Source organism: Accipiter gentilis, chromosome 6, assembly GCF_929443795.1.
Source record: "Accipiter gentilis chromosome 6, bAccGen1.1, whole genome shotgun sequence".
NCBI classification, from domain to species: domain Eukaryota; kingdom Metazoa; phylum Chordata; class Aves; order Accipitriformes; family Accipitridae; genus Astur; species Astur gentilis.
The window spans coordinates 20,686,115-20,711,465 of record NC_064885.1 but is presented as its reverse complement, the minus strand read 5'-3'; the positions used below and the strand labels follow the sequence as shown (position 1 = coordinate 20,711,465).

General features: G+C 35.9%; 1 protein-coding gene across 6 annotated transcripts in view; it reads left to right on the top strand.

The window, feature by feature from the left end:
• Window positions 1-25,351, top strand: part of PIK3CB (phosphatidylinositol-4,5-bisphosphate 3-kinase catalytic subunit beta) — a 196,388-nt gene that overhangs the window by 134,793 nt on the left and 36,244 nt on the right. For 4 of the 6 annotated variants that reach the window (XM_049802713.1, XM_049802715.1, XM_049802714.1 and 1 more), the window contains 6 exons: window positions 12,520-12,705; window positions 15,568-15,793; window positions 17,361-17,584; window positions 20,266-20,448; window positions 20,708-20,878; window positions 21,772-21,849. In XM_049802713.1, the coding sequence (XP_049658670.1) occupies window positions 12,553-12,705; window positions 15,568-15,793; window positions 17,361-17,584; window positions 20,266-20,448; window positions 20,708-20,878; window positions 21,772-21,849 (1,035 nt within the window). In that variant the 5' untranslated portion in view covers window positions 12,520-12,552. Of the gene's footprint in view, window positions 1-10,177; window positions 10,246-11,675; window positions 11,769-12,519; window positions 12,706-15,567; window positions 15,794-17,360; window positions 17,585-20,265; window positions 20,449-20,707; window positions 20,879-21,771; window positions 21,850-25,351 lie in introns of those variants that run through there. The other 2 variants (XM_049802716.1, XM_049802718.1) reach the window with 2 other exon arrangements.

Here is a 25,351-nt window from a genome sequence, read left to right as displayed (position 1 = left end):
GTGAACTCCTAAGCAGCATGCTTTAAGTTCAGTGGTGAAACTAATCTTGGGACCAGATGACTCCCAGAGGTCCCTTCCAACCCAAATTAGTCTGTGATTCTTAGATAATCTTAATTATTTTTGGTCCTTATGATGAATGGCTAGGACTGGTTTGGGCTTTATTACCATTACAAAAAGCATTGATTGCATGCGATTTTTAGGATTATTCTTTTCTACCAAACGGCATTATATTTCAAGTTGTCTTTATAAATAACTGTAATGAAAAAGATGCATAAAATACATCTAAATATTTGTATTGGGCTTCAGTTGTTGGATTTCCTTCAATACTTGTTTGGCATTGAACAATCCCGTTCATATAACAAAGGGCTGTGAACAGCCACTGCTGAATCTGTGTGGTGAGTGACAAGCTGGTGTTAGAAGAAAACTAACTACAAAAATCCAGACCAGATTACTCTATGTAAGAAACTGACCCAGTTGGGAAGAATGTCTACTCAGATGAAGCATGTAAATTTTTTTCTTTTTTTTTTCTTAAAGGGCATCTTTCTAACTTTTAGTATCCATGGCATCTCTGTATGTGAGACTTAAGCACAGTCTACTTATGTGATAGCTCTGTGTTTTGGTCTGTGTGCCCTCCTTTTAGGAGAAAATTTCATTCCTAAGTAATTTTTCCGTTTTTAATTATTTCACTTTTTTACCTCTCTTTCTAGATGCATACAATCTACTGGAGAATAAACTTTTTTCCTAGAGGTTTTGATTGGAATATCAGAAATAATTGAGAAGTGAATCTTTTAGTCCCTGTGTGAAGAGGTATCTATATATAGGAAAACCTCAATTGCTGGTCTTAACAATTTTTATAGTAGAAAGTCATCTAGCTCATAATGTAGAGATGTAACATTTTAATTGCTGAAGGAAACAGTTGGCTGCTGGTGAAATTTGAAGGTCTAGGTCCATTTGTACATTTCAAAAGGAGAGGAAATTAAGTATTTATGCATTTAAACATCTTATAAGTGGAATGTTTACTGCTCCTTTTCTCCATGTTTACAGTGGAACAAGTAATTACTCTTGAGTGGTGGAACAGGCAAGAAAATAATGGAGAGCAGAACTAACACTATACTGATTTAATACTTCCTAGTTTTTTTGTTAGACTATTAAGAATTCTTGTACAATTCTTGTATAGCAATGGGGGGACAGGGACCCTACAGTTTACTTAGTACAATAAATCAATAAAAGTACAACTCCACATTATTAATGCATCTTTTCAGATTTGTAACTGACACATTACATAGTCTTTTGAATAATAGGTTGGGCTGTTATAAAGCCAGACCTTTAGGCTGTAGTTTTACCTACGTTTTTTAAAATGAGCTTAAGAAGTGGAAAGTGGCAAGCCAGCCCTGGGGCTGGATGAAACTGTCACTCTTCTTCCACCACTCATCTCGCTTCTGTTTACATCTTCACTTTGCTGGCACAAGCAGTTATGCAGCTTTGTAGGAAACTGACTCACCTGTGTTAAAATGACATCTTTATTCTGGGTTAAGGTTCAGCAATTTCTCCTCCTTTCTCCTTCAGTATGACTGTCCAGTCCTCTTTCTTCCCTTATACCAGCTCCATTCACCTCTTCTGTTAAGCTTGATTTTTTTGTTTGTTTGTTTAAAATATTCATGTGAGCATCCCATCATTTAAATGTTTAGTAGAATCTTTTTCTAATATTAGAACTCAACATATCCTTACATTTCATGCTAACCTTTCCCTAGTACATAAAATATTTACAGTGATCTGGATTATCAAAAGCAAATTATCTAGGTTGTGAACTAACCAGGTCTAATCTTCTCCCAAATCTTTAGTTTCATCTTACTGTCCTGGAGCGTGCTATACAGAATGCATTGGTCTTCATGTCAGGTCCCACTCTTGCCTGCTGCTATTTAAAACTTAACAGACTATTAAGAGAGCTGTTTACAAATTTTCTTAAAGGTGAATGTACCAGATATGTTCTCACAGCCCAATTGACATAGAATACTGAATTATTTGATGGGGCTTTTTGCTTCATTTCAGCTTTTTTTCTTCCTTGTCTCCTTGACTGTGTTGGTCAAGGTGTCAGATGAACTGTTACTTATGTGACAGTGTTTTCCTAATCTGCTGTTTTCTTCCATTTCTTCATATTCTCTCTCATAATGACTATGCAGAACTGGATTCCAGTGAGCTGAAAAGGGATGTTTTCTTACAGTGGCTGCAGCTTCAGTGTGATAGGCAATTTCAGACAGTAGCATTTAAATGTGAAAGGAGTTTTAACTCTCTCTGCAACTTACTTTAACTGTACAATATAAAAAGATGGCCCGAAACTCCTTATTTATATATATTAATGTATCTATATAGTGATTTCAAGATAGAGCAAAGTATAGTCATGAATTAGCTGTGAGAAGCTGTTATGTTACTTTTGTATTTTGTGTTTCTTATGAGCAATGTGCTGTCTGTGAATTGTCTGTAGTCTGTCAGAAGCTTGGGACTTAAGTTTTATTCATTTGTTTGGTTCATCATGAATAATCTTTGGAGGGAGCAGGAACTGTGTTTACTTGCCTGAGTATAAAGTAATGGGGAGTAAGCATTTCCTTTTATCCTCATTGTTCCAGTTCTGGTAAGCCTTCTGAGTCTGGAACACCATTTTAATAGTGTTGTTCTCTACCTGTAGACTTGTTTTGCAGGAAAAAGTTTCTGAAAACAATGATCTCCTTTGTAGCTAGTTTTAAAATTACACTTTCATTGAATCAGAGAATAATTCCCACAAGAAGGGATGACCAGAGGTAATCTAATCTAACCATCTGTTCAAATCTAGTTGCTTAAAATGGAATTAAATTTTAATTTGAAACCAGTTCACATGTTGCATTTTCTTCATATCTCTAAGCCCTGTTGAAGTCAATTGCAAATTCAGGTGCTCAGCATTAATTGAAAACTGGGCCACTTTTATTTGGAGGTATTAATTTCGAAGTAGAAATTCCATTCATTGTGGTTTTAAAATCCTGGCTTCAGTTTTTAAAACTTAGTGTGTAATGCTATGGGTACAGCAGAGGAATAAACCTACAGTAGATGAACAGGCAAAATAATCACGTACCATGGAAAGAAACTAATTAAATTCTCCTTGTTTTTGGAAAATTAGCTATGTTTCATGAGGAGAATGAGAGAATCTAGACTTGAATAGCGGAGAGACCACTTTTGGTACCCGTCTGAGCACTTAGAGGGAATGACGTTTAAATAAGGCCTTTAATGTATACTATACATAGATATTTTTAGAAAACTAAATGGTGATATTTTTATTCTGATTTCTGGAGGAATCCTGACTAAATAGACACTTAATTTTCCGTTCCATAGGGCCAACTCATGTGGCAGTTGAACTAAACTGCTGGGAAATATTTATAGTACCACATGATCTTTAAAAATAACTTCTCGGGCTACACTGTAGATCTCTTGAATTCTTAAAATCTTTGCTATTTTGGATAGATAACCATGACATTCCTGCAGTGGAAAAATCTTAGCTTTGCTGATTTAGGCATTTGTATTTATAATCAAGTTGTTTGTATTTACTTTTTAAATTTGTAAGCAGTTCAGATTGAAATTCACCTATACAGCTGTAGAAGGCCAGGACCTTGAGTGGATTTACTCTTTAGGGCAAAATAGGGATTTCAGTGGCATGGTATGAAATAACATATAGAATAAACTTTAATTGTCAGTGCATTAGATCCTATCTTCAAAAGAGGGTCAGCATTGATCCTGTGTGAACTGTGAGGTCTAGTGAACAGAAAATACAGTTCTTAGTAGTACCTGGGTTGCTTAGCATAGGCGCTTTCTTTTGTCACATTAAACCTTTAAACAAATCCTAGGTTGTGATTCCACGTTACACCTAATTTCATCCCTGTGACTATACTGCTGGAAGGTAAGGATGGTGTTCTCATTCCTCCCTTGCTTCAGATACGGTGCCTGCTTGTCAGAGGGTGAGGCAGGCCATTCCCTGAGTTGATGGAAAACTACTAATGTTTGTTTGTATTGTTTTTCTGTTGTGTGGCTAGGGAGGTGGAGGATAGCCAACAAAGGGCAGAAAAGCATAACAGCGCTGCTTCTGACTGTAGACTGCCCTCAAAGTGGGCTACACACAAGGTGAAACTGCATGCAGGGAACAAAGTGACTTATGAGTCAAGCTGATCCTGTTATATAAGTCACTATAAATGCACTAGAAGTCAGTAAAATGGGAGTCCCATGCAACACATTGGAACTGCTGCCAGTCTATTCACAGCAGATCAGTTATCTTGGAACCTGTAAGCTCATAGGCTGTGGCAGCAGCTGTGAATTTCTTATAATTTTAGGAATAGAAGAGGATGTAGTTCTATAGAGCCATGAACTGGCACACTGATCTAATGTATATATTTGACTTCAGAGTCTTCAGAAGAAATCAGACGTCTTTCAAATAGAGAGAAGGAATTTTTCTTTTTTTTTTTTTAAAAGCTTCCAAAGTTTCATAGGACATAAACCTTCCTGCATATCCTGAGTCCTTTTCCATCTTTGCTGCTAGATTCTTTTCCCTTATTTGTTCTCAAATATATCCTTTATAGCTTGCTCATCTTTTTATAGTACTACATATTTATGTAGTTAGAAAAATGATTACAATGATTATGTTGTGTAAGTGCTTAGGGTTTCTCCTACTTAGACTACGTGATAGGCTACTGCTGTTTCCTAGAAAATTACTGTGGTGAGATTGTCATCTAGTCTGTTCTGGACAGTAAGATATTGTTTAAACACTGTTCTTGTGTGTCTGGATAGGGTGGCCCTTTTGAACGGTGTTCACTGTGGCAAGACTTTTTTTTTTTGAGCCCCTTGACTGCCACATGACAGAGCAAGCAGTAGATAAAAAGCTGTATTGATCGCAGTGATGATCATCTTGAATGTGGTGCTTAACATTTGTAATAACTTATTATATAAAACAAAAATCTGGATAAGCAGAGTGCTCTTAGTTTTTGCATGATCTAAACAAGCTAGTTTCTAATATTTGTCTTTTATGTAAATATTCATGTTTTTAGTGAAAAGAAAAATAATTCCAGGTTTGTATTTAACCTGAAGAGCTGTAGATAGTTATGTGCCCTTAAAATGCACCCTTGTTTGAAAGAGGTGGTGTAAAAGAAACTTCGTAAGGAAACAGTTTTTCATACCAAGTGATTTCTTCTCCCTTTCCCCCAACTTCTTGCTGTCTGTTTGGGATAGCATACTTATTTAATCCTCAGAGAACTGTGACCACGTTTCAGGGATAGGTGATACCATTTCAGATGTACAATATCTTTTCTAAAGAATTGTCTGAAGACTAGATTTTCTTGGTGCTGTGAGGCAGCTCAGGAGAATAAATGCTATGAGAGATAACAGGGCATCAGAATTTTCCTCTAACACTGTGTTATGTGGGTGTTTATATTTACCAGTTTCCTTACAGCTTCTTTTACTTATCTTGTGTTAGTATGCTTTTTGATTATGCTTCAGGATGACAGATTGAATGTTGCATTGGATTTTATATTGGTGTTCTTTTAATGATAGAAAAATACACCTCAAAGGATGAGTGTTAGGGGATTTGTGATGAGTTCACAAGTAAAGGAGAATTTCTAACTCAGTGACATAGTGTAAAATTTCATAATTGTTGCATTTCTCAAAATGTTGGTTTTAGAAGAACTTACCTGACACAGATTAACGTTGTGTGTTAACAATCCAGGTGGTTTTGTGAATACTTTTTAATGTCTAAGTCTTTTGCTAATATGAGAAATTATTTTCAAAGGAAAGTTCATTGCATTGTTACTCCCTGTCTTTATTTTTTTGCAGGGCCTCCAGACAGGCTCACTCTCTTTAAGCATGGTCTTGTTCAGCTCTTAATTTCAGGATAACCCTATGAAATCTCTTCCATGCTTCACTTTGTACTTCATATCTTCTTGGCTGGCACTGTGTTATGTCAGATATTTGCACCTCCTGGATTTAATGCCTTTACAGTAGTAAGTTAACTACTCAATGCAGGTAAAATTGAGTTCACCAACTCCTGCAGCAGTGGTGTGAAGCCTTTGCAGCTGGATGGTCCTGGGCTCTCAGTGCTGTCTTGTCCTGAAGTAGTCACAATGGAATTGAGTTTGCCTCAAACTGGTCTTGCCTGCCTTCTCAGCAAAATGAGATTAGCTTCTGAGTAGGTGACTTAGTAAGGGAACACAACCGCAACTTGTAACCACAGCTTCTGAAACCCTACTGATCCTTTACTTTAAAAGATAAGCCTTGTAACTCTTCCGATGTTTTTAATGCCTGGGTTTTGTTAATTGATATCGTGTAAGGTTCCAGCAGTTCTGCTGGTGACTGACACTTGCTGGAAGTGTGCCTACGTTGTTTTACAGACTGCTTTTGTACCTGCACTATATAGCCTAGGCAGTTAAGGTTCTAGTTACATGTTTTGGTTAGGGAAAAAAAAATTGAGTGGGCTGCAATTCATGGAAAAACATGCGTAGCTTGCTTTTGACTGTCATCTTTCCTGAAACCCTTTTAGGAATCAATGAAGAAGCAGCCTGCTTCTGGTAGCCCTTTTTTTTTTGGTGGTTTGTTTTTTCCTTTTTTCCTTTGCTGTAGTGGTCTCTTTGGTTAGATGATGAGATACACTTTTGTTGGGGGTGGGGAGGAAGCTACAAGGTCTCTTGGCTTCTGGAATAAGGCTGCTAGCACTAGAGCAAATTTTTATGTCTACCTAGAGATGGTAAGTCCTTTAAAAAAACACCAACAAAACAAAACCAAAACACCACACACATATATAAACCCTGCAACAAAACATGAACAACAATGTAGAACCCTGCATCTGAGGACACATAGCTATTCTCAGTAGCTGTTCAGGGACTGTGGTCTGTTGGCTGGTCTCTCCTGCTTAAAATGTCTGATTATCTTGTGATCAAGGTCACAATACAGAGGAAAGACAGAAAATTAAATTATGTAACTCATGTTGATTTCGCAGAGGAAATTCTCACCGTCTGCAGGAATTCATAATGAAGACAAAAATAGCTTACATCGCTTCTGTGGTGAAACAGTTTGGCCAGTTGGTGAAGCAGTGTCAAGACAAGTGAATGTTTATGGAAAACAGTGGTGAAAATCTATGTAACTTATTGTATGGTTCACTGGATTCCTTGCTCCCCTTTTACCTAGCTGGAACTGTGTTAGTGTGAAGTATTCATTTTGATTTAGGCATTTAGAATTTTAATTGTTTTTTATTTGGGAATTATTTCTCCCTCTTGAAAGCAAATGAAGGTGTTACTTCATGTGTTGCTTAAGTTGCTCAAAAATCTGGGCTGCTGTCAGAAGGGATGGTCCTGCCCTGTTCCCAGCTAAGTGTTACCACCACCTTCTTTCTGTGTTCATGCAGTGTGCCTGCTTAGAAAGCGGTTTTGACTGAAAACTAATTTTAATGAAGAGAAATATGTAAAATCTCTGTTGGATCAGTGCTCTGATCTTGCTGACAGAAAGGGCAGTGTGATCTTCTGTCAGTTTTAGCTAGTTGTAAAACTCCATCTTGAGGCCGTAGTTACCTGAAGTGCTATGATGCAATCTGGAGGCTTGCTGCTGATGAAAAGAGAAGATCCTGCTTCCATTAATCTCCTTTCAGAGGCTCTGGCACTCTTTAGATTCTTCTGCGATTTGATTCAACTAGATAACATGAAAGAAAATTGAATGATTCCACACAGTTGATAAGCTGAAATGGTTCATAAGGAGACTTGACATGTGCTGAAGCAGGTGCAAGGCAGAGGGACGAAACTGGGCAGCCCAGAGCGGGTGGAGTGGAAGGGAGGATGTAGGCATTTGCCTCTAGCTATCAATGAGCCTGGCGTTGTATCACACATCTTCTCTTGGAGTGTATTATGAAAACCATATTATGGCACAGTGTTGAGGCTTACAACCTAGATGCTGTCAGCTTGTAGTGATAGTTGTTCCACTTCAGTCTTAATGCTTGGTGCACATGCCAGATGTACAGATTTATAGACAGAAAAATCGCAGGCAGTTGTCTTGGTTTGAGAAATCTTGTTGTAGGGCTTCTTGCTTGTGTACATTAAATAAGTAAATACAAAGATGAGTGTTAAATTTTCTTTCTTTCTTTCTTTCTTTCTCCTGCAGATGTTCTACCAATCTGTGTTCCACTTCTTTCCGTTAGCCTAAGCAGCAATTTCAGAACTGCTGGTGTATTAAAATACAAACTGAGTGGTTTTGAGATTAAGAGTGTGTGTGTGTGTATATATACATCTGTACGAATCTGAAATGCCAAGTCAAAGATGTTATGTGGGAAGGTTTGAATGCTGTTTACCAACACTACATACTTGTGACTTAGAAAAACATTTAGTGTTGGGCTTTGCTACTATTAAATACAGATAATCATTGATTAGATACTTGCGTACCCAAGATTAAGTACTGTTTTAATTACTTCCTTCTTTTGTACGTGAAGTTGTTTTTACTGTGACAGTAGGCAAGAATAGCTATGACGTTAACGACCTGAAATAGCTTTTTATTATTATTTTGATTGTTTTTTTTTTCCTTTAGCTGGAAGTTGTTTAAAATGTCTCTGGTGTTATTGCTCCCAATCCAGATGGCTTTCTGCCTTTGTTTCAGTTACTAGATGTGATACTGTTAGTTAGTCACTACTGCCACCATGCATTTTACAGTTTGGCCTGTGACTCATTCTCACAGCCGTCTTATATTGGCAATCAGTGTTATTCTCAGTATAAATACTAGTTTGCTCTTGACACCTGTGATGTCAGCTACTGGTAGAAACTGGGTGCTGACTGTAAAAAGACACTAAACTGTATCCTTGAGGAAGGAAATACTAAGTGCCTGAAAGCAAGAATAGCTTCCTAGCATGCTCGGATTGGTGTGGTGATTGTTCTTCTCTTTTTAATTGAAAATGGAAATGGAATTTTAAAAGATTCTGATGTCTGTGTTGAAAGTCTGTAATTATAAACAAGAATCTTACAAAAACTTTTTAACCGTCTGCATTGTGGTGCCTAGGTTATAGGGTATGTAATGCCATTTTCAAGTAACTGCATTTTTAAGTCTTGCTTCTTTGAACATTTTAAACTCTTGTTGATGCACTAAAGTGATTTCAACAATTGCAAATGTTGTGAAAGACTATCCGAAAGAGGATGAAAATAGAAAAGATGTTATGCTGAATTGAAATAGAAATTATGAACAAAATAACTACATAGAACAATTGTTTTCCTTGCTGCTGTACCTGTTAAAGAAATGCTTTATAATGGCGATACCACTTTATTTTACCATAACCACAGAAAATAACTGAAAATATCCAAGTATGAAAAATCTTCAGTTTTAGATAATTAAAATTATTTTTCTGTGACAACTGTTGTCAGTTACAACAAAATTGCAGCTAAGATGTTATGGGTAGAAGTAGCTGGATGGAGGAAAAGAAATAATACCCCATTTAAGTAGTAGCGTGTTTAAGATATACTGATTGGTAATGAGGAACTATGCATTTTCTCTAGATTTCTTGGGTAGATGCTGCGTTATTCTAATAGTGTAATCTGTGTGGCATGATGGAGTTAAATTTTATTTCTTTCCTTTGACAATTTAAGAGATCGCACACTGTGCTAAACTTTCCATACCCATTGATGAGTGAAGAGGTGGATTTGTAAAGATCTGGTAATTAAGATAAAATATTTTCATACCTGATTTGTTATTTTTACCAGGTCAATACCCCCACCTCCAATTCTTTTCATTTTGATTCAGTCTGGTGCAGTGTAACAGTGATAAACTATTATTTGATAATGAGGATGATAGGTGCTCCCTAATTGTTGCTTCTACTGAGGAAAAATATTTTTCCTTGGATATTTATGCTTTCTGAAAGTTAGCTTTTTTTATTTGCCTTTAATGAAAATTCTACTATATTTTTGTCTAGTACAAGCAAAATACTAAGTGATCCACATATTTAGTGTGGTAACAAGATATGTTGACAGCAGTAATGCTTGTATGGGTCCTCACAACTTTGCTAAGGCTGAATGGAAATGTTTTGAAATGACTTGGGTCTCATTATTCAGTGTATTTACATGGCAGTTAGAGGTGAGACTTAAGTGTGTTGTCTCATATCTAGGGCAGCTTTGAACTGGCAAGCTGATAGTAGCACAGCTGTGGTACCAAATAGTTGCTTTGAGTATTTAGCTGGGCTCCATGCGGGTTTTGGACTTGCTATTCCACTGGTGACTGGTAAGCTTTAAGAGATTTCAGTTTTTCTATCCAACCTTCTTTCTCTGTTGGAGATTTTAATCTTCTTAATTTTTCCAAATGCGAGATGAGCAATTTTATATATTTACAGTAACTGAAGGGGTAGAAACCAGTAGTGAGGAATGAGGCAGAGATGGACTGTGAATATTTTAAAGTGGTGATTTAAATAGTACTCTTTGTTTAACAATTATGATCAGTAAAATTAGCACTGAAATATAGCCCTTTATAATATGTACAAAATATTAATATCTGTCAGTAAAAAGTTACACTTCTGTAATGGTTGATTGTTGTGCTGCTGGCATATTCTGTTATCCATTATAGGCTTTCCCCTTGCTTGCTTATTTATTTCATTGCAAGCTGTCTGTATCGAGCAAGGGATTACAAAAAGACTTTCTGAAGTACCCCTTTTGTATTTCTGTTGTCAGTTAAAGGTAATGATGCATATGCAATGAATTGTTTAATTTAAAAGCCTACCAATTTTAGAGTTGAATTTCTGTGAAATAGGAGTATGAAACAAGTTTAACTCGCTATAAATGAAGCGTTAACTCCTGCATATCACAAAGTTTGGATGTAGTAGCTGGTGGTGTCACTTCTCCCAAATGAAGCTGTTTTATAAAGAAAAAAAGATATGCTGGAGAGGGAGGGGAACAAAATGCCTTTGTTATGATGTAGTTGGTGTCCTGGAGTTTTGTGGCAGGATCAACTATAATGCATTCTAAAAAGATTTCCTGGTTGTTTGTTTTGGGGAAAAATAGTAATAAAGTGCTTTGAGATTGAAAAGCTGCATTCATAAATGCATATACATTGGGAAAGTTTGCACAGCATGATAATTATCTGTAATTCAATGGCAAGACTAATTTAAGCAATATTGTACTGTATCTAGGTATACATTTGTATGCTTAGCACCTGTAGAAAGGATTACCTTTTGATAATGGATTTTGCCTAGTGTCTTAACAAAGGGGAGAATACTGTGTGTCAAACAGACTTTTTAGCAAAGTAGTTAGCAGCAGTGACTGGATTTCAGAAGGCTGTTGTGCTAATTTTTGTTTTCTTTCATTTGCTGATGAGCTTGTTTGAACCTGCTCTGTGATGTATAAAGAACAGCAGCCCAGTGTATTAGTTACATCCTGCTTTTTCTGCTGGTGCTGTAGTAGAGAAGATACCTTCAGTTAAGCAGAACAGGACTGATTTCAGAACAGGGAAGGGATCTAGAAGGGAAGGGAAGGAGTGATAAAAGTAGTGGAAAGCTGAAATAGTAATGGAGTTGCACATTCTGGCTTCTTTTTTTACAAATGGTGATTTCCCACATCTCTTGATGTCCAACAAGAATTAAAGGTGTAGGGGTAACTTATCTTTATTGGAGAAGTGCTTTTACAATAGTGTTTTACAACAATTCCTATCCCTTTGTCCAGCTGAAGAGCATTGTTTGGATGAAGAGGAAGGTAAATACTTAAGTAAATAGTGCTTGAAGGGAAGGCACATCTTTGAAGAGTGGTAATCAAAAGGTAAGACTTGGAAAGTCAGAAAACCTAGTGGTAGCATTAAGAGTAAATAAAAATGTCTTGAAATATGAAGGAAAAGTAATTAGGAAGCCAGTGTAGGAGTTGGAAGTAGATCACACAAAGGGTTTCCCCCTATCCTGCATTAGGTGTAGTTTAAACAGTGGGTTGAATTCATAGGAGATGATCTTTCGCTAAGGGTGAAAACAAATTGAAATAAATATCTTTAGAGGAAAATGTCACTTTCTAATAGAGCTGAAGATGATTTTCCTGCTATTAATATAGACTTTCAAGATGAATAAGTCTCTCTGACCACATTTGTGGACAACTAACAGGACATTTGCAAAAACAAAATTATGATATTGATCACGTGTTTTCATATTAAATATTGCCATGCCTTGTCCAAGAAGTTTGCTTTGATTGTATTTTATGCAGGTCAATAGTTTTAGAGAAAATATAAAATGAATTTCTAACTTTGTTTTAGCTAACCTCTAATAAATTCGTTTTTTCTCTTATTACTTTGTCTTAATGATAAACATCTTGACAATAGTGTTTTACCAGGCAAGTGCTTTTATTATACTAAATGGAATTAATGAGTAAAACTATGCTTAGGTGTTCGCTATACTGGCATTTGAGATCCCAGACTTGCAAGCTGAGCTGTACAAGCAGGCTTATGTAAACTTTCCAAAGGCTTTAAAATGTGTGTCTAATTATAGAAGGTTAAGTATACTGAATTTTAATTTTTTTTTCCCCTAAGGCTATGTGGTTATGATAGTATTGAGATTCCATAATGCCTCCTGCCGTGACAGACAGCCTTGACATCTGGGCAGTGGATTCCCAGATTGGTGCTGATGGCTCAGTATCTGTGGACTTCCTCTTGCCCACTGGAATCTACATCAAGTTGGATGTCCCTCGAGATGCCACCATATCTCATATTAAACAGGTAATACCAAATGGTCAATTAACTTAAAAGTTAACTTATATTCGGAATGAGCGCTGTTTCTGATTTTTGTGTGCTTTTTGGCAAATCAAGTAATGAATTTGAGTAGGCATATAAAATAATGTGTTGAAGGTGCGTGCATAGCAGATTGATTAATGTCTCTGGGGGTTTGCAATGTTTTGGGACAGATGGCAAGGTTTGTAGAAATGAGTTCTTGCTGATGGTTACACTTCAGCAAAGATTATTCTAATAGCTCTATATTAATGCTGTTTTGCTACATCTAAACCTTTTTTTAACACTTCAGTAATACCTTGTATGTTGATACAACATTTTTCTGATTAGTGTGCAAACAGGAGACACAGTGTCTAGTTTGATTTTTAAGATAGAAGTCACAGATTGTGCTCCTGCTTCTTTTGATTGACACCAAAGATGGATGCTTTAAAAACTATGTATGGCACTTCTAGATGGTTGTGCAAAAGTGCCTTGTTAGGGCATCGCTTAAAAATGAGGGAATACTAAAATCAAAGGAAGGAGAGCATGTAAGGAAATAACCACAGAAATTAAATAATAATCTACAGACTTTTCATCAGATAATGGCCTTGTAAGGTCATTTAGACAAGTTACTGTGGAATTAGGTAGTGGGTGGATTACAACAGCAAGTAATCTGCTCCTTAAGCATAATAAACTTCTAAAAGAATACAAAGTAGTGTGATGTCTCATTCCATTGCATTGCCTGGTAAATAAGTACATTGATTTTCATTCCTGTTCAGTCTGACAGTATTCACTTGTTTATAGAAATTATTTTCTTTGTATCACTAGTAGCTTCATATAATTTATTGTACTCCTAATTTGAAACTTTCTTGACACTGCAGTATTTTTTTTTATGCAGCGGACCACTTAGTATTTTAGAAGAAATGAGAGTGTCACTAGAAATTGAAGTGATCCAAGAAACAAGTTTTGTGCTATACTCAAATATTTGAAATAATTCTGACTGGAAGAATGTCATTGTTGTTTTGGTAAAAGGGTAACCTGGGCAACTACAGGTTAGTTGGGTAAGATAATGGAATAGCTGATAGTGATTTCAACTGATAAAGAATTTAAAAAACAAGTGCGTAAGTAACTACAATAATGGACTTGAACTAAGCTGTCTGTTTTTTTTGGCGGTTGTGACATATTGAAACTTTTAACATGCTATAAACAGGTACTGTTGATATTTAGCTGCTTTTTCAAAGTAATGTTGATCATACCTACAGAGGTCTTTCATGGAAATTTGAAAACAATATTGTATTTGAAAACAATAATGAAGGCTTTGACGGCATACTGGATTAGTAGCTTTGCTCCCACCACGTTTCTGTGTCAAGCCCTAATTTGTGGACCCTTGGATGTATAAATAGAGGACTTGAGAGCAAATACAGGGAGTTTATCTTGTATGTGAAACTTAAGTTTAAAATAAAAGAAGAAAAATAGCTAATTATTGGAGGGCTGAAGATTTTTTTTTTTTTTTTTTTTTTTCTCTCCTGTAAACTTTGTAAATCTACCAGGCCAGTAGTTTGGGTGATGGCAAATGGCTGCTTTCAATGGAAGTCAGTTTCAGGGACTTTATGGCTTTCTAAACTTTACAATCATTAAAGTGTATAATAAGTACCAGTAGCTGGAAATTAAAGTTAGACAACTCAAGAGGGGAGGAAAAAAAAAAAAGGTACAGATTTTTAATCAATATAATTAGCTATTGGAGAAGAACACAGAGGCAATAATAGGTTTAGTCTTTTGATACCTTTGAAGTTGGAATTTTTGCTCTACACCAAAGGTGGTTGCTGGATTCAGCTCTCACTCAGCTAGGCAAAATATACTGGAATATATTTCTGGAAGGCAGAATTCATTGTACAAATCTATGAAATATATGCAGGTATGTTCAGTTCAGCAAAAAGAGTTGAGTTCAGCTTCAGTTGTTTTGAGAAGAGGTTTTTGCCATTGCACTATTGATCCTGTTTCAAAGTAAGTTTCAGAAACAAATCCATACAATATAAACTTTTAAAATTAGGGCAAAAATATCCTTACAGATAAAGATTTGAATAGTGTTTAGGTTGGAAGAGCTCTTTTTACTTCCATTTTTGATTTCTGCTAAGGATTTGATACATTTTATGTATTTGATGCATTAGTGTTACTTAAGGTGTAATCTGCTACTTATGTATTCAGTTCAGTAAAGCATTATTTAATGTTCTGTGGACAACTCCCATGCCTTAGTGGCCTGCCAGTGATTTACCAATAAATTTACTTCAAGCTTCTCCAGACAACAGGGAATTTTTTATTCAGGAATTAGTTCCATAGTGGGAACTTGTTGTCTGTATATTACAATAATTACTGGAAGAAGGAAGTATAGGTGTGTCTTGAGGGAGAAGGGTTTTGATAGGAAGCTATAGGAATGGATGGAAGAGAGTGACAGGTTGCTGGTCAGTGTCAAGAACATCTGCCTCCAAAATAGTAAGTGCTTTGTTACTGTAGTGACAGCTGTGGTCATGCAACTTTACTGCATCTAGGACTATATTGGGTCAATCCCAGGATAAGTGTCAGGATGAAGGTTTAGTGCTACCCTTCTCTCATCACCTCATAGTACTTGTCCGTATGTGTTTTCTACCCCAGGATATTTATGCACGCAAGTTGCTGTTTAAAAATAACCTCAAGATAGAGACTACAAACAAGACAAAGTAAATACATAATGATATATAGGGATAAAAGTGAATGAAGTTAGCAAACATGTTACTCTTATGTTCTTTTGGGAACATAAATGGAAACTAATGTTACCTTCAGTGTCATAAGATATTCCCATGCTTTCTTGTTTCGTTTATTTATTTATTTTCTTTGCAGCTGTTATGGAAGCAGGCACATGCCTATCCACTCTTTCATCTCCTCATGGAGATAGATTCTTACATGTTCTCATGCGTGAATCAGACTGCTGTACATGAAGAATTAGAGGATGAAACACGGAGACTTTGTGATGTTAGACCCTTTCTTCCTGTCCTTAAACTAGTGACAAGGAATTGCGATCCAGGAGAAAAGTTGGATTCCAAAATAGGTGTCCTTATAGGCAAAGGTAATTACGTTTACTTTTTTTTAAAAGAAATTTAAATATTTCCCTGACAGAACTTCCCTTTTTTAGAATTAATTTTGATGTGGTTTAAAAGAATTTAAATACTCAAGATGAAAGATTTGAAAGTTGTTGAAAGCTACTGTCTGTATTGTATTTCAGCACTGTATTGTATTACTACATCAATCAAGAGCAAATTTAATCTTAATACATGAGGGAAAAATCTATAATATTATTACTAAGTGAAGGAAAACATAATCCCTGAAAAGTGTTATCATAAATAGCCTAACAGCAAACTGGATACACAGAAGGCACTAGAAATTATTATGGTCTTGTTATATGTGGTTTCTGAGTTGGTTAACAATATGATTTTTGGTTTTGCTCTCAATTGTGGTGCTGATTTTCAGCTAACAATGGAAAGCTATTTTTAAAGGTTTCACAGTAACTTGTTCTTGATGTTATTTCAGAATTTTCAGCTTTTTAATCTATTCTGCTTGGTTATACAATCAAGATTGACAGGGTCATGTGAGGTTATACCTCTTGTTTTAATACAATGAACCATTGTTAGCTCTTTTATAAAGACCGCAGGTTTTGTTTAGATTTCAGCAGTACACTGTCTGCCTATTTGTTAAAACTGACAATGGAAACAGTTAGCCAGTTTAACCATTCAGACATATTCTGACAGATTCTGAGAGATTCACATTCTTTGATTGAATATTTTTCTTATTATAGCTGTGCGAGATCCTTCCTTATGCAGCCCCTATTCTGTACCTTAGCGGTGGAAAAAATGTTTCCTGTCTAAGCTTCTAAACTCAGTGTTTTGTCCTCAAAAGGTGTTCAGTGCTTTGTGTAATTTGGACAATGTCCTTCAAAATTCAGGAAAAGAGAAAGAAAGAAACACTTGCAGGCCCTGTAATTCCTGAAGTACCGAAGAATCACAACTGTGTGGATTCTCCACTGTGTATTCTCTCTACATATTTTGGAAAAATAACTTTACTGGTCTAGGTTTGGTTGAAATTTCAGTCCTGTCATTTGGACTGGAGTAGAAGATTTTAATCACAAGGAAAATTCAAGAATAAATTTATCTATTTACAGTCCCACTATCCTTCTTTATTGACTTTTAAACAAAATAAAAAAGATTATGTCATTTTTCTGTGGGATTAAAAAAATAGTTTGCAGACACTTCTTCCCCTCTGTGGTCTTTATGATGTATTTGCTGTGCTTTCTTTGCATTTGCTTTTGTGAGGAGAGAGTTGGAACTTCCCAAACTATCTTGAACTCAGGGTCAGGTTGGCTTTTCCATTTAATAGTACCTAAAAGATGCATTGGTTCTTGCTGTTTAAACTTTCATGCAAGGTTACCTGGGAATTGTGCAAGTAACTTTGGAAGCCCACTGATGTACAGGACAAGGTAGAACCCAACTCACTTTTGAGCACCCATTTTGGATGGGTTGTCTGAAGAAAACTACTTATGTAACATTAACTTGAAGATAACAAAGGTTTGAGTGGAATGGTAAATAGATGGGCAGTATTTGTACAGGTATGTATCCTTTAGCTTGCTTGAATTCTTTCAGGTCTCCATGAGTTTGATGCCTTACAAGATCCTGAAGTGAATGACTTCCGGGCTAAAATGCGGAGAATCAGTGAGGAAAAGATTCAGTCGCTTGTGGGTCTCTCCTGGAGGGACTGGTTAAAGCACACTTACCCACCAGAACAGGAACCTGTAATCCCAGAGAGCTTCCAAGATAAACTCTATAGTGGAAATCTTGTAGTGGCTGTTCATTTTGATAACTGCCAGGTAGGAATGGCTGTTCATCACATTTCATGTAATGTTCTTGGTCCTGATCTGAATTAGTATGTAACTGATCAAGAATATAAACGAAGTAGAATACTAACATTATGGTGTTCACTTTAAAATGCAAATTCTTTCACCAGGATCCTTGACTCTTGAACGTATGTGAGGATGAGAACCTACAGTTGTGAACTGAACTTCTAAAGTCAAATTACAGTTTTATGTCTAAAGTCAAAATGTACAACTTGTATATTCTCTATTATTTTGCATTCATTTAAATGTAAGACATAATTCATAGTTGTCAGAACTTTTTTTTGGCCAACTGTTGCTGTGTTACTTCACTAGCATTCAATTTTAGGCTGAGAGGATGCTGGTGAATTGGGAGGCACCATGTTCAACACACTTCTGTGTGTGATTTGTTGTTGAACATTTTTGGGCTTGATCTGCTAATTAAGTTGAGCAATACATTTAAAAAAAAAAAAAAGACTAATTAGTATTCCCTACACTAGACATGCATATAGACAAACAAAACACTAGCTGAGACTTAGAGTTACTTTTTTTGTTTCAGCTAACAAATCCATAGCTTATTTTTAAAATAAAAACCCATTTAGTTTCTACCTAAAACAATTTAGTCTCATTTTTTTGATGTTCAAGTTGCTGAGATACTACTTGAGTCCAGCATTCCAATTATTCATTTTTGCACTGTGTTCTTTTGGATAACAGTGAGGGATCAGCATTGGAAACCATAAAATCTCACAGCTGTGTAAATATATCAGGCTATATTTGGTGTCCATTTTGACCCAGGTCCCAGATACTGATTTCTAAGGATTCAGCTGATTTTATCTACAAACCTATGTTATTTCTGATGCTATCTTTTTTAACTTAAAAAATACAAAAATCCAAAATGGTATAATTATATCTGACTCTGGAAACACGAAATGCAGGTGTGAGTCCTAAATTTGGTCACCAGTAACACTAGCTGATGTTGGATGCATTGGTGTTTTTATGACAAAACTTTTTTCCTCTTTGGCTTAGTAGAGGAATTGTAGTTGTCCAGGAGTGAGAATATCTATGTGTTTGTCAGCATTTGATTTAAATATTATGTGTGTGTATATATATATATACACACACATATGATAACACTACAAAAGCAGTGCAAAAGTTCACGCTGGTGCAGAATGTATTTGCCTGCCACTGTAATAGCTTAGCTTGCTGACATTTCAAATGTTTTGAATGCTTCTGCTGCCAGTTCTGACCTTCAAAGCTATTAACAGTTCAAATGTGAGCTGCTTTTTAGAGCAGTAAACTCTGTTCCAGACTTTACTACTTGCACTGAGTACTAGAATCATCTCAGGAGAATTACATAGGAAGGTATGGGAATTGTTGTGTTCTTTCAGTAGGAACGCTGCAAGATTGAGAGAAAGGAATATTAAAATACTTTTTGCCTAGAATGTGTGGGTGAGCTGTAAAAGCTACCTAATCGTCCCTGGAGCAAAAGAGACTTATCCCCATTTCTGTGACACATGTTAAAGACCTACAATTTGGAAGTAAGGCAGTCGTCATAGAGTGCCAGCTTCCTGGGAAGAAAAAGTGTCATTCCTTGTCTACCCACTACCAGTTATGACAGGAGAAGAAAGCCTTCACAGTTTGGCAGCTTTCTGAAAGGGGGAAGCTGTTGTGAACCATGCAGAAACTGAGAAAATAGAGAATTAATTTTGCCTGACTTTAGAGAGTTAGATTTTTCCATTAGGGCAGCTTGACTTCTTACCAGTAAACTTCTATACAAATAAAGCACAAAACAAAAGAATGTAAGCCAGACAACACTTCACATCTGTAAATAACTGCTTTTGGAGTGCTTACATCTTCAGGAGTGTGTGTGTGGGTGTAAATAAAAAAAAAAAATCAAAACAAAAACCCAGAACTTACTGAATTAACCTTTGCAAACAAGCCTGCGCAAAGCATAATGTGGTAGATTAAGGGATATGGAAGATTCCACAGAAGACCTTTTACATTAGGAACTTCAAATGAATTTAAACCTTTTATTAAAATTTTAAAAAGAAAGTAACTTCTTACGTTTGCCTTTTTAGAACACATCAAAATTAGAGATACTTTGGAAATATGTAGATAGCCTCTAAAGGTTTGATTAAAATTTTTCTTTTAAAATGCAGAGTCCTTCCACGTTGTATTCAGAATGCTACAGCTATGGGCTGTTACCCATCTTTTCTGCACTCCTCCAAATAAGGTGGTGGTTTTGTACATAAATCACATTAACAGTTTCTTCTGCTTTATTACTTGAGGCTTTCTTTTTCTTCTGTGTACAGTGGTACCTAGAAAGAGATAATTTGCTAGTGGTCAGAAAGAAGAAAAATGAACACATCTAATACTGCTAAATACCTTTGAAATGTATGCATGATTTATTGTCTCCCTCATTCACGTTCTAAAATACAAGCTTTTGGCATTCTTAGAAGTGCTTCTGATACTATAAAAGTTTGGGAATTGACCATTTTGCAGCTTTTAGGGTGACTGTTGCTCTGATTGCACTAAAGATGTAGACATGAACTGTGTTAAAATAGACTGGTTTTAACAGTTAAGTATTTCTATCTATTTTATTGTGTATGTTACAGTTTAAGCCTTGTAACTCTGACTGACGAGTCTGACGTTCAGTATTCCTTTCTGTGTTTTGTTAGGATGTATTTAGTTTTCAGGTGTCTCCTAACATGAATCCCATCAAGCTGAATGAGCTGGCAATCCGAAAACGTTTGACTATCCATGGAAAAGAAGATGAGGAAGTTGATCCTGCTGACTATGTGCTGCAAGTTAGCGGAAGGCTAGAATATGTTTTTGGTGATCACCCATTAATTCAGTTTCAGGTACATAAAGCTCTTTGGAACGTACGGTAACAGTTCTCCGGTGCCTTGGCCAAAATTTGACCTTGCTTCCTGTGCCGTTGGATGGTCAGCTATGCAGTACAGTAATAGACTTTCTCCTCATGTCTGTAGCCCTCTCAAACTGTAAAATACATGTGCCATTTTCTTTCTATCTTTGTAACATATTATTTGTTTCTTTAATTTGAAAGTTGCCATAGAATAGTCTGCTAGCTGATAACAACTGTTTTCCATGGTCTTTTAGTATATACGCAACTGTGTGATGAACAGGACTCTTCCTCAGCTGACTCTAGTTGAGTGTTGCACCATAAAGAAAATGTGCGAGCAGGAGATGATTGCCATAGAAGCTGCCATAAACCGAAAATCGTCCAACCTTCCTCTTCCTCTGCCGCCAAAAAAAACAAGAACAACAACTGTAAGTTGTTATGGAAAATATCTAATACCCAAAAGGAATGTTGACTTGTGGCATGTAAATTGCAATGCCTGGGATTTGTGCTACTACTAGTGTTTTCCAGTGTAGGTCACCTGGGTCTACTTGGAGCCTCCTGTTGCTTACGAGAAGGTTTACGTCAGAAATAGCAGACTCTGAGGCTCTTTGGAAAATTCTTATCTTCCCTCACCTCATCCATCCTCCTTCTCCCACCGTCTCTTTTCCATTGCTATTGATCCTACTTTTAATTGCAGCCCAGAAGAGCGGGTAATAATCTGTTACCAGCAACTGGAGAAGTTATTGCAGAGAACCTGGATTCTCCAGCTTCAATGCAAAGTGTAGGCTCGACTAGCTTGGGCAGTAGTTGTCTGTGATCTCTTGTATTAGCCCAGATATCTTGCAAGGTGTTACAACTTCAATGATGGCAACTTTTGCCATAATATACGTCTAACTTTTAATATGGTGCTTCCTTTATTGCTAAACTTACGGCCTTACAGCACAGTTACAATTTATGTACTGTCATTCTAACAAATGTGGACAGACTTTCCTCTATTCCCCAGTCTATATATATTCAGAATGAACAATAAATTTGAACAGTTATTCTGAATTGTCAGCAAGTAGTACTTCAATGTATTTTCTTACCCCCACTCCCCTTTCAGCTGAGTGTTTTTTCTAACTCTTTTTCCCTTTGGGGTATCTTGTATGCTTTTGTAGTTATGAAAACTGATTCATTTTTTAAGATTTCAAATTTATAGTTTTTAAAATGTATATTTTTTTAGTTTGTATTTATGACTTGCTTAAAATGCGTAGCTTATAAAATAGATCTCAATATGTTACATTGATTAAGAGTGAACTTATATCTTTGTTTCCCTTCTCAGAGTGTGTGGGATATTTCCAACCCTTTCAAGATAATTCTGTTAAAGGGTAATAAACTAAATACAGAAGAAAATGCCAAAGTAAGTAACTAAGCCCAGCATCAGAAGACATTCTGTCATCATTTTAGTGATTTTTTTTTTTTCAATGTTTAGTTAACTCAGAATCATACAGATTTCAATTCAGCAAAAGTGTAAGCATTTTTAGTTATTCCCAGTTATATTGATACTTTTGATTAAAATCTTGCTTTATTGGTAAAGTATTGCTTTATTGTCTGAAGTTGGATATATGCATTAGAACATCGTGGACAGTATGATACCTATGGTACTTGACTTTTTTAATATGGTATCTAAAGTACTGATATTGGTGGGAAAAAAGCTTTTTCAAACTAAACTGTTGTAAATGTCTGACAAACAGAAGTAGATTAAATGTTAAACATTTTTCAATGGAATGTAAGGTATTTTTGTAGTCAGAATATATTCTATGTGTGTCTAAGCATGGACTGCATGCCTGTATACAATCTGTCTTTTATTTTATAAACATGCTGAACACAAAAAAAAGCTGTAGTATCACTTCCTATAAAAATGTACATGACTGGGCTACTGACTTTTACAGACCACAAGTTGTTAACACATGGGACTTTATTGCACAAATACTTTAAGACCTTACAAGACACTAGCTTGTGAGGTAGAACAACATTCATTTCCTTTCTTTTGTTTGGCAATCAATAAATTATATAGCCAGTCATGTAGATTAGGAAGAAATTCAGTTAGCCATTGAAGTTTGCTGTTCTGATGCTTTATTCAGGATATTCAGTGCAATTTTTTTCTTTCAAAACTATTGTTACAACCTCCTTGTATATTAGCAATACTACGTTTTACCATGTAGCTAAATGAGCCATAGTTTCAGTTTTACTACCTGAGACACTGTGACTGTAGAAATGGATGTCTGCAAAAATAGATGTTTCCCTTTTCTTTGTCTAAACTATTATTTAGCTAGTTGTAATATCTTCTTAACTCTACATCCTGTAGACTCTTAAAGTTTTTAAAAGAAAGGGGGAGGGAAAAGAGAATGTGGATTCCAGAAGCAACATAGCTATCAAGTTGGGTTTTTGGTTTTTTTTGTTTGGTTGGTTTTTTTTGTTTTTTTCTTCGTACTTAAAGTGAGTTTTGGTTAATTTCAGTATGCTTTTAGAGGGAAAAAAAGCATGTTGATTGTAAGCTTGAGGAGAAACAGGAAAAATTGACAGTTCTTTGGTATTGGTGCCTGTGGACACTCTAAATATTATTTAGTATTTTGAATGCTTTTCAGTCTTAAGCTTTAAAGCCCTGTAGTTACCCAAGAACAAGAATGCATGTAGTAACCTTGCAAGCTTGTGTGTGTTTCCCTGCATTGTATGTCTACACTGTTATGGAATTGTCACTGTTGAGAACGTATTTGTTTCCTAGACCTGATTCTAAGGCTGTTTAATTCATTGACATTGTTCTTCTAGTTTCATTGTGCTTTGGATCAAGCCAATATTCACCTATTTTTGCTGAAACCACCAACAGGGTTTATAAATGGAGTGTTTGTAGTGGGAAACAAAACATTTGTCAGATGGATGGCACTCCACTAATGTGAGCTGGATTGAGTATTTTCACCTAGAGCACAAGTGACTTAATTCAGCTGTCTATAACACCCAATTTTCCAAATACATGACACTTGAAACTGCTCTTCTTTTTGTCTTGCTCTTTGGCTGCACCATCAGTACATACTGTTTCATTAGTAAAATGGGAGCATCACAGTGAAAAGAAAAAAATCAGGATCCAATCCCTTATGTTAACAGGTTTGGAAATCATAGAATTGGAACTAGCCAAAAGGCGAGCAAATAGCAATGTGTTCCAACAATACAATGCTTTGTTACTATCAAATTTTACTTGATCACTTATGCTTTTCATATTAATAAAGTAAAAGAAAAGTCAGGGAAGTGTAGTGATATATAAAGATACAATATCAGATGACAGCAAGTCAAAGAACAATATTCAAAATTATGCAAATGTGAATTTAAACCCCTAGTTTAAAAAAAACCAAACAAAACAGGCAGATTATTTACTGTTGCTGGTGTTAAAGCACAAGCAGATAATACACTAGATGTAATCATATTTTCATAAGATATCTTTAAATCAGCAAAGGAACTTGATTATAAATTCAGTTGAATGTACAGTGAATCTCCAAATGAATTAATAAAGGACTGTCTGGTGACTTGTTTCAAGAAGGTTATGAACCAACTGATTTTAATCAGTTCTCAGACTTCAGCCACAGTATTTCCTTTCTGAAGAATATAAGAGTATCTTTAATTACAGAGAAATAAAAAAAAAATCCTGTAAATGTAATCGACAAGAACTTTGATTGTATAAGTGTGTATATACATATATTGTTACATACAGGTGTGTACACACACATGTAGTCTGTATACATTTGGATTTCCTGAAGTAAGATTACTTTCATGTGATCTATTTCATGGCTGTTCACGTTGCTGTTCTTAACTCAGTTGTTCACAGTGGTGAAGCTGTGCATGCCAAAAATGGGTAATAATGGTTTTTATGAGTATCACTGGGACTTAAGTGAATGCAGTTTTCTAAACTGAATTTTTTCTTTCACTGATTGATTGTAAGCTTGGAAATGAAATTGGGATGGTATATATGTAAGTCAATGAGTCAATTTAATAATGGATGTCCCTGTGGCACCTGTATCAAGAAGGATTGTAACCCATAACAGTGTTCTCCAAGACCTAACACCTCTGCCAATGGCTATGCCGTCACAGCAGCCTCTTGATCAGTGGTAGCAATTGTTTTGGAGAAGTCCAGAATGATCAGAATGGAGACCATCTGTTGGTGCTACTAATGCCTTCTCCATGGATTATCCTGGGCTGAAGATGGACTTGCTCTCCAGCATGACTTCATTTAAACTGTATTACAGTTTGCTAATGACTAGTTTATCTGAGCTAGCTTACGAATGGAGAACTTGGTACCGAGCAGCAGTTGGTGTAGCCAAAAAAGATATATCGAGATTGGAACTGCTTCAGTGTTGATCACACTGTTGTTTCTTTGAAGGAGGGGAAGATAGGCTCTCTCCCAGAACAGATCTTATTTATGTCAGTTGAGAATTCAAAGGCGAATTATTTTTTTATCCAAAACCTGTAAAAAATTTTTAAACACCTCTGCTTTTCCCTTACAGTGCTGAGAAATAATATAATAGCTTAAAGGGAATGTGGGGAAGGTTGTTCAATGAGCATAGGGAACCTGAAACATCAGTTAACCGTTTACTTATTTAACCGTAACACTCGGAACTTATTTTTAGTGTTGACCGAAGCGTTACATTTGTAGTTCTCTCTCTCTCTGCTTTCCCCACTCCTCTCTTTTTTTAGAATGATATTTTGGAAGGTCACCTGAAAGAAGTTGACATATTTCTTTTTCTGGTGTTTGCTTAGACAACAAAAATAAAGACCTCCTTGTCACTCTTGTTGAAACTGTCCAAGACTATGGATACTTGGAAACATTTCTGTGTATACATGTTACTGAACAGAAATGCGGAAATGAGCCACAT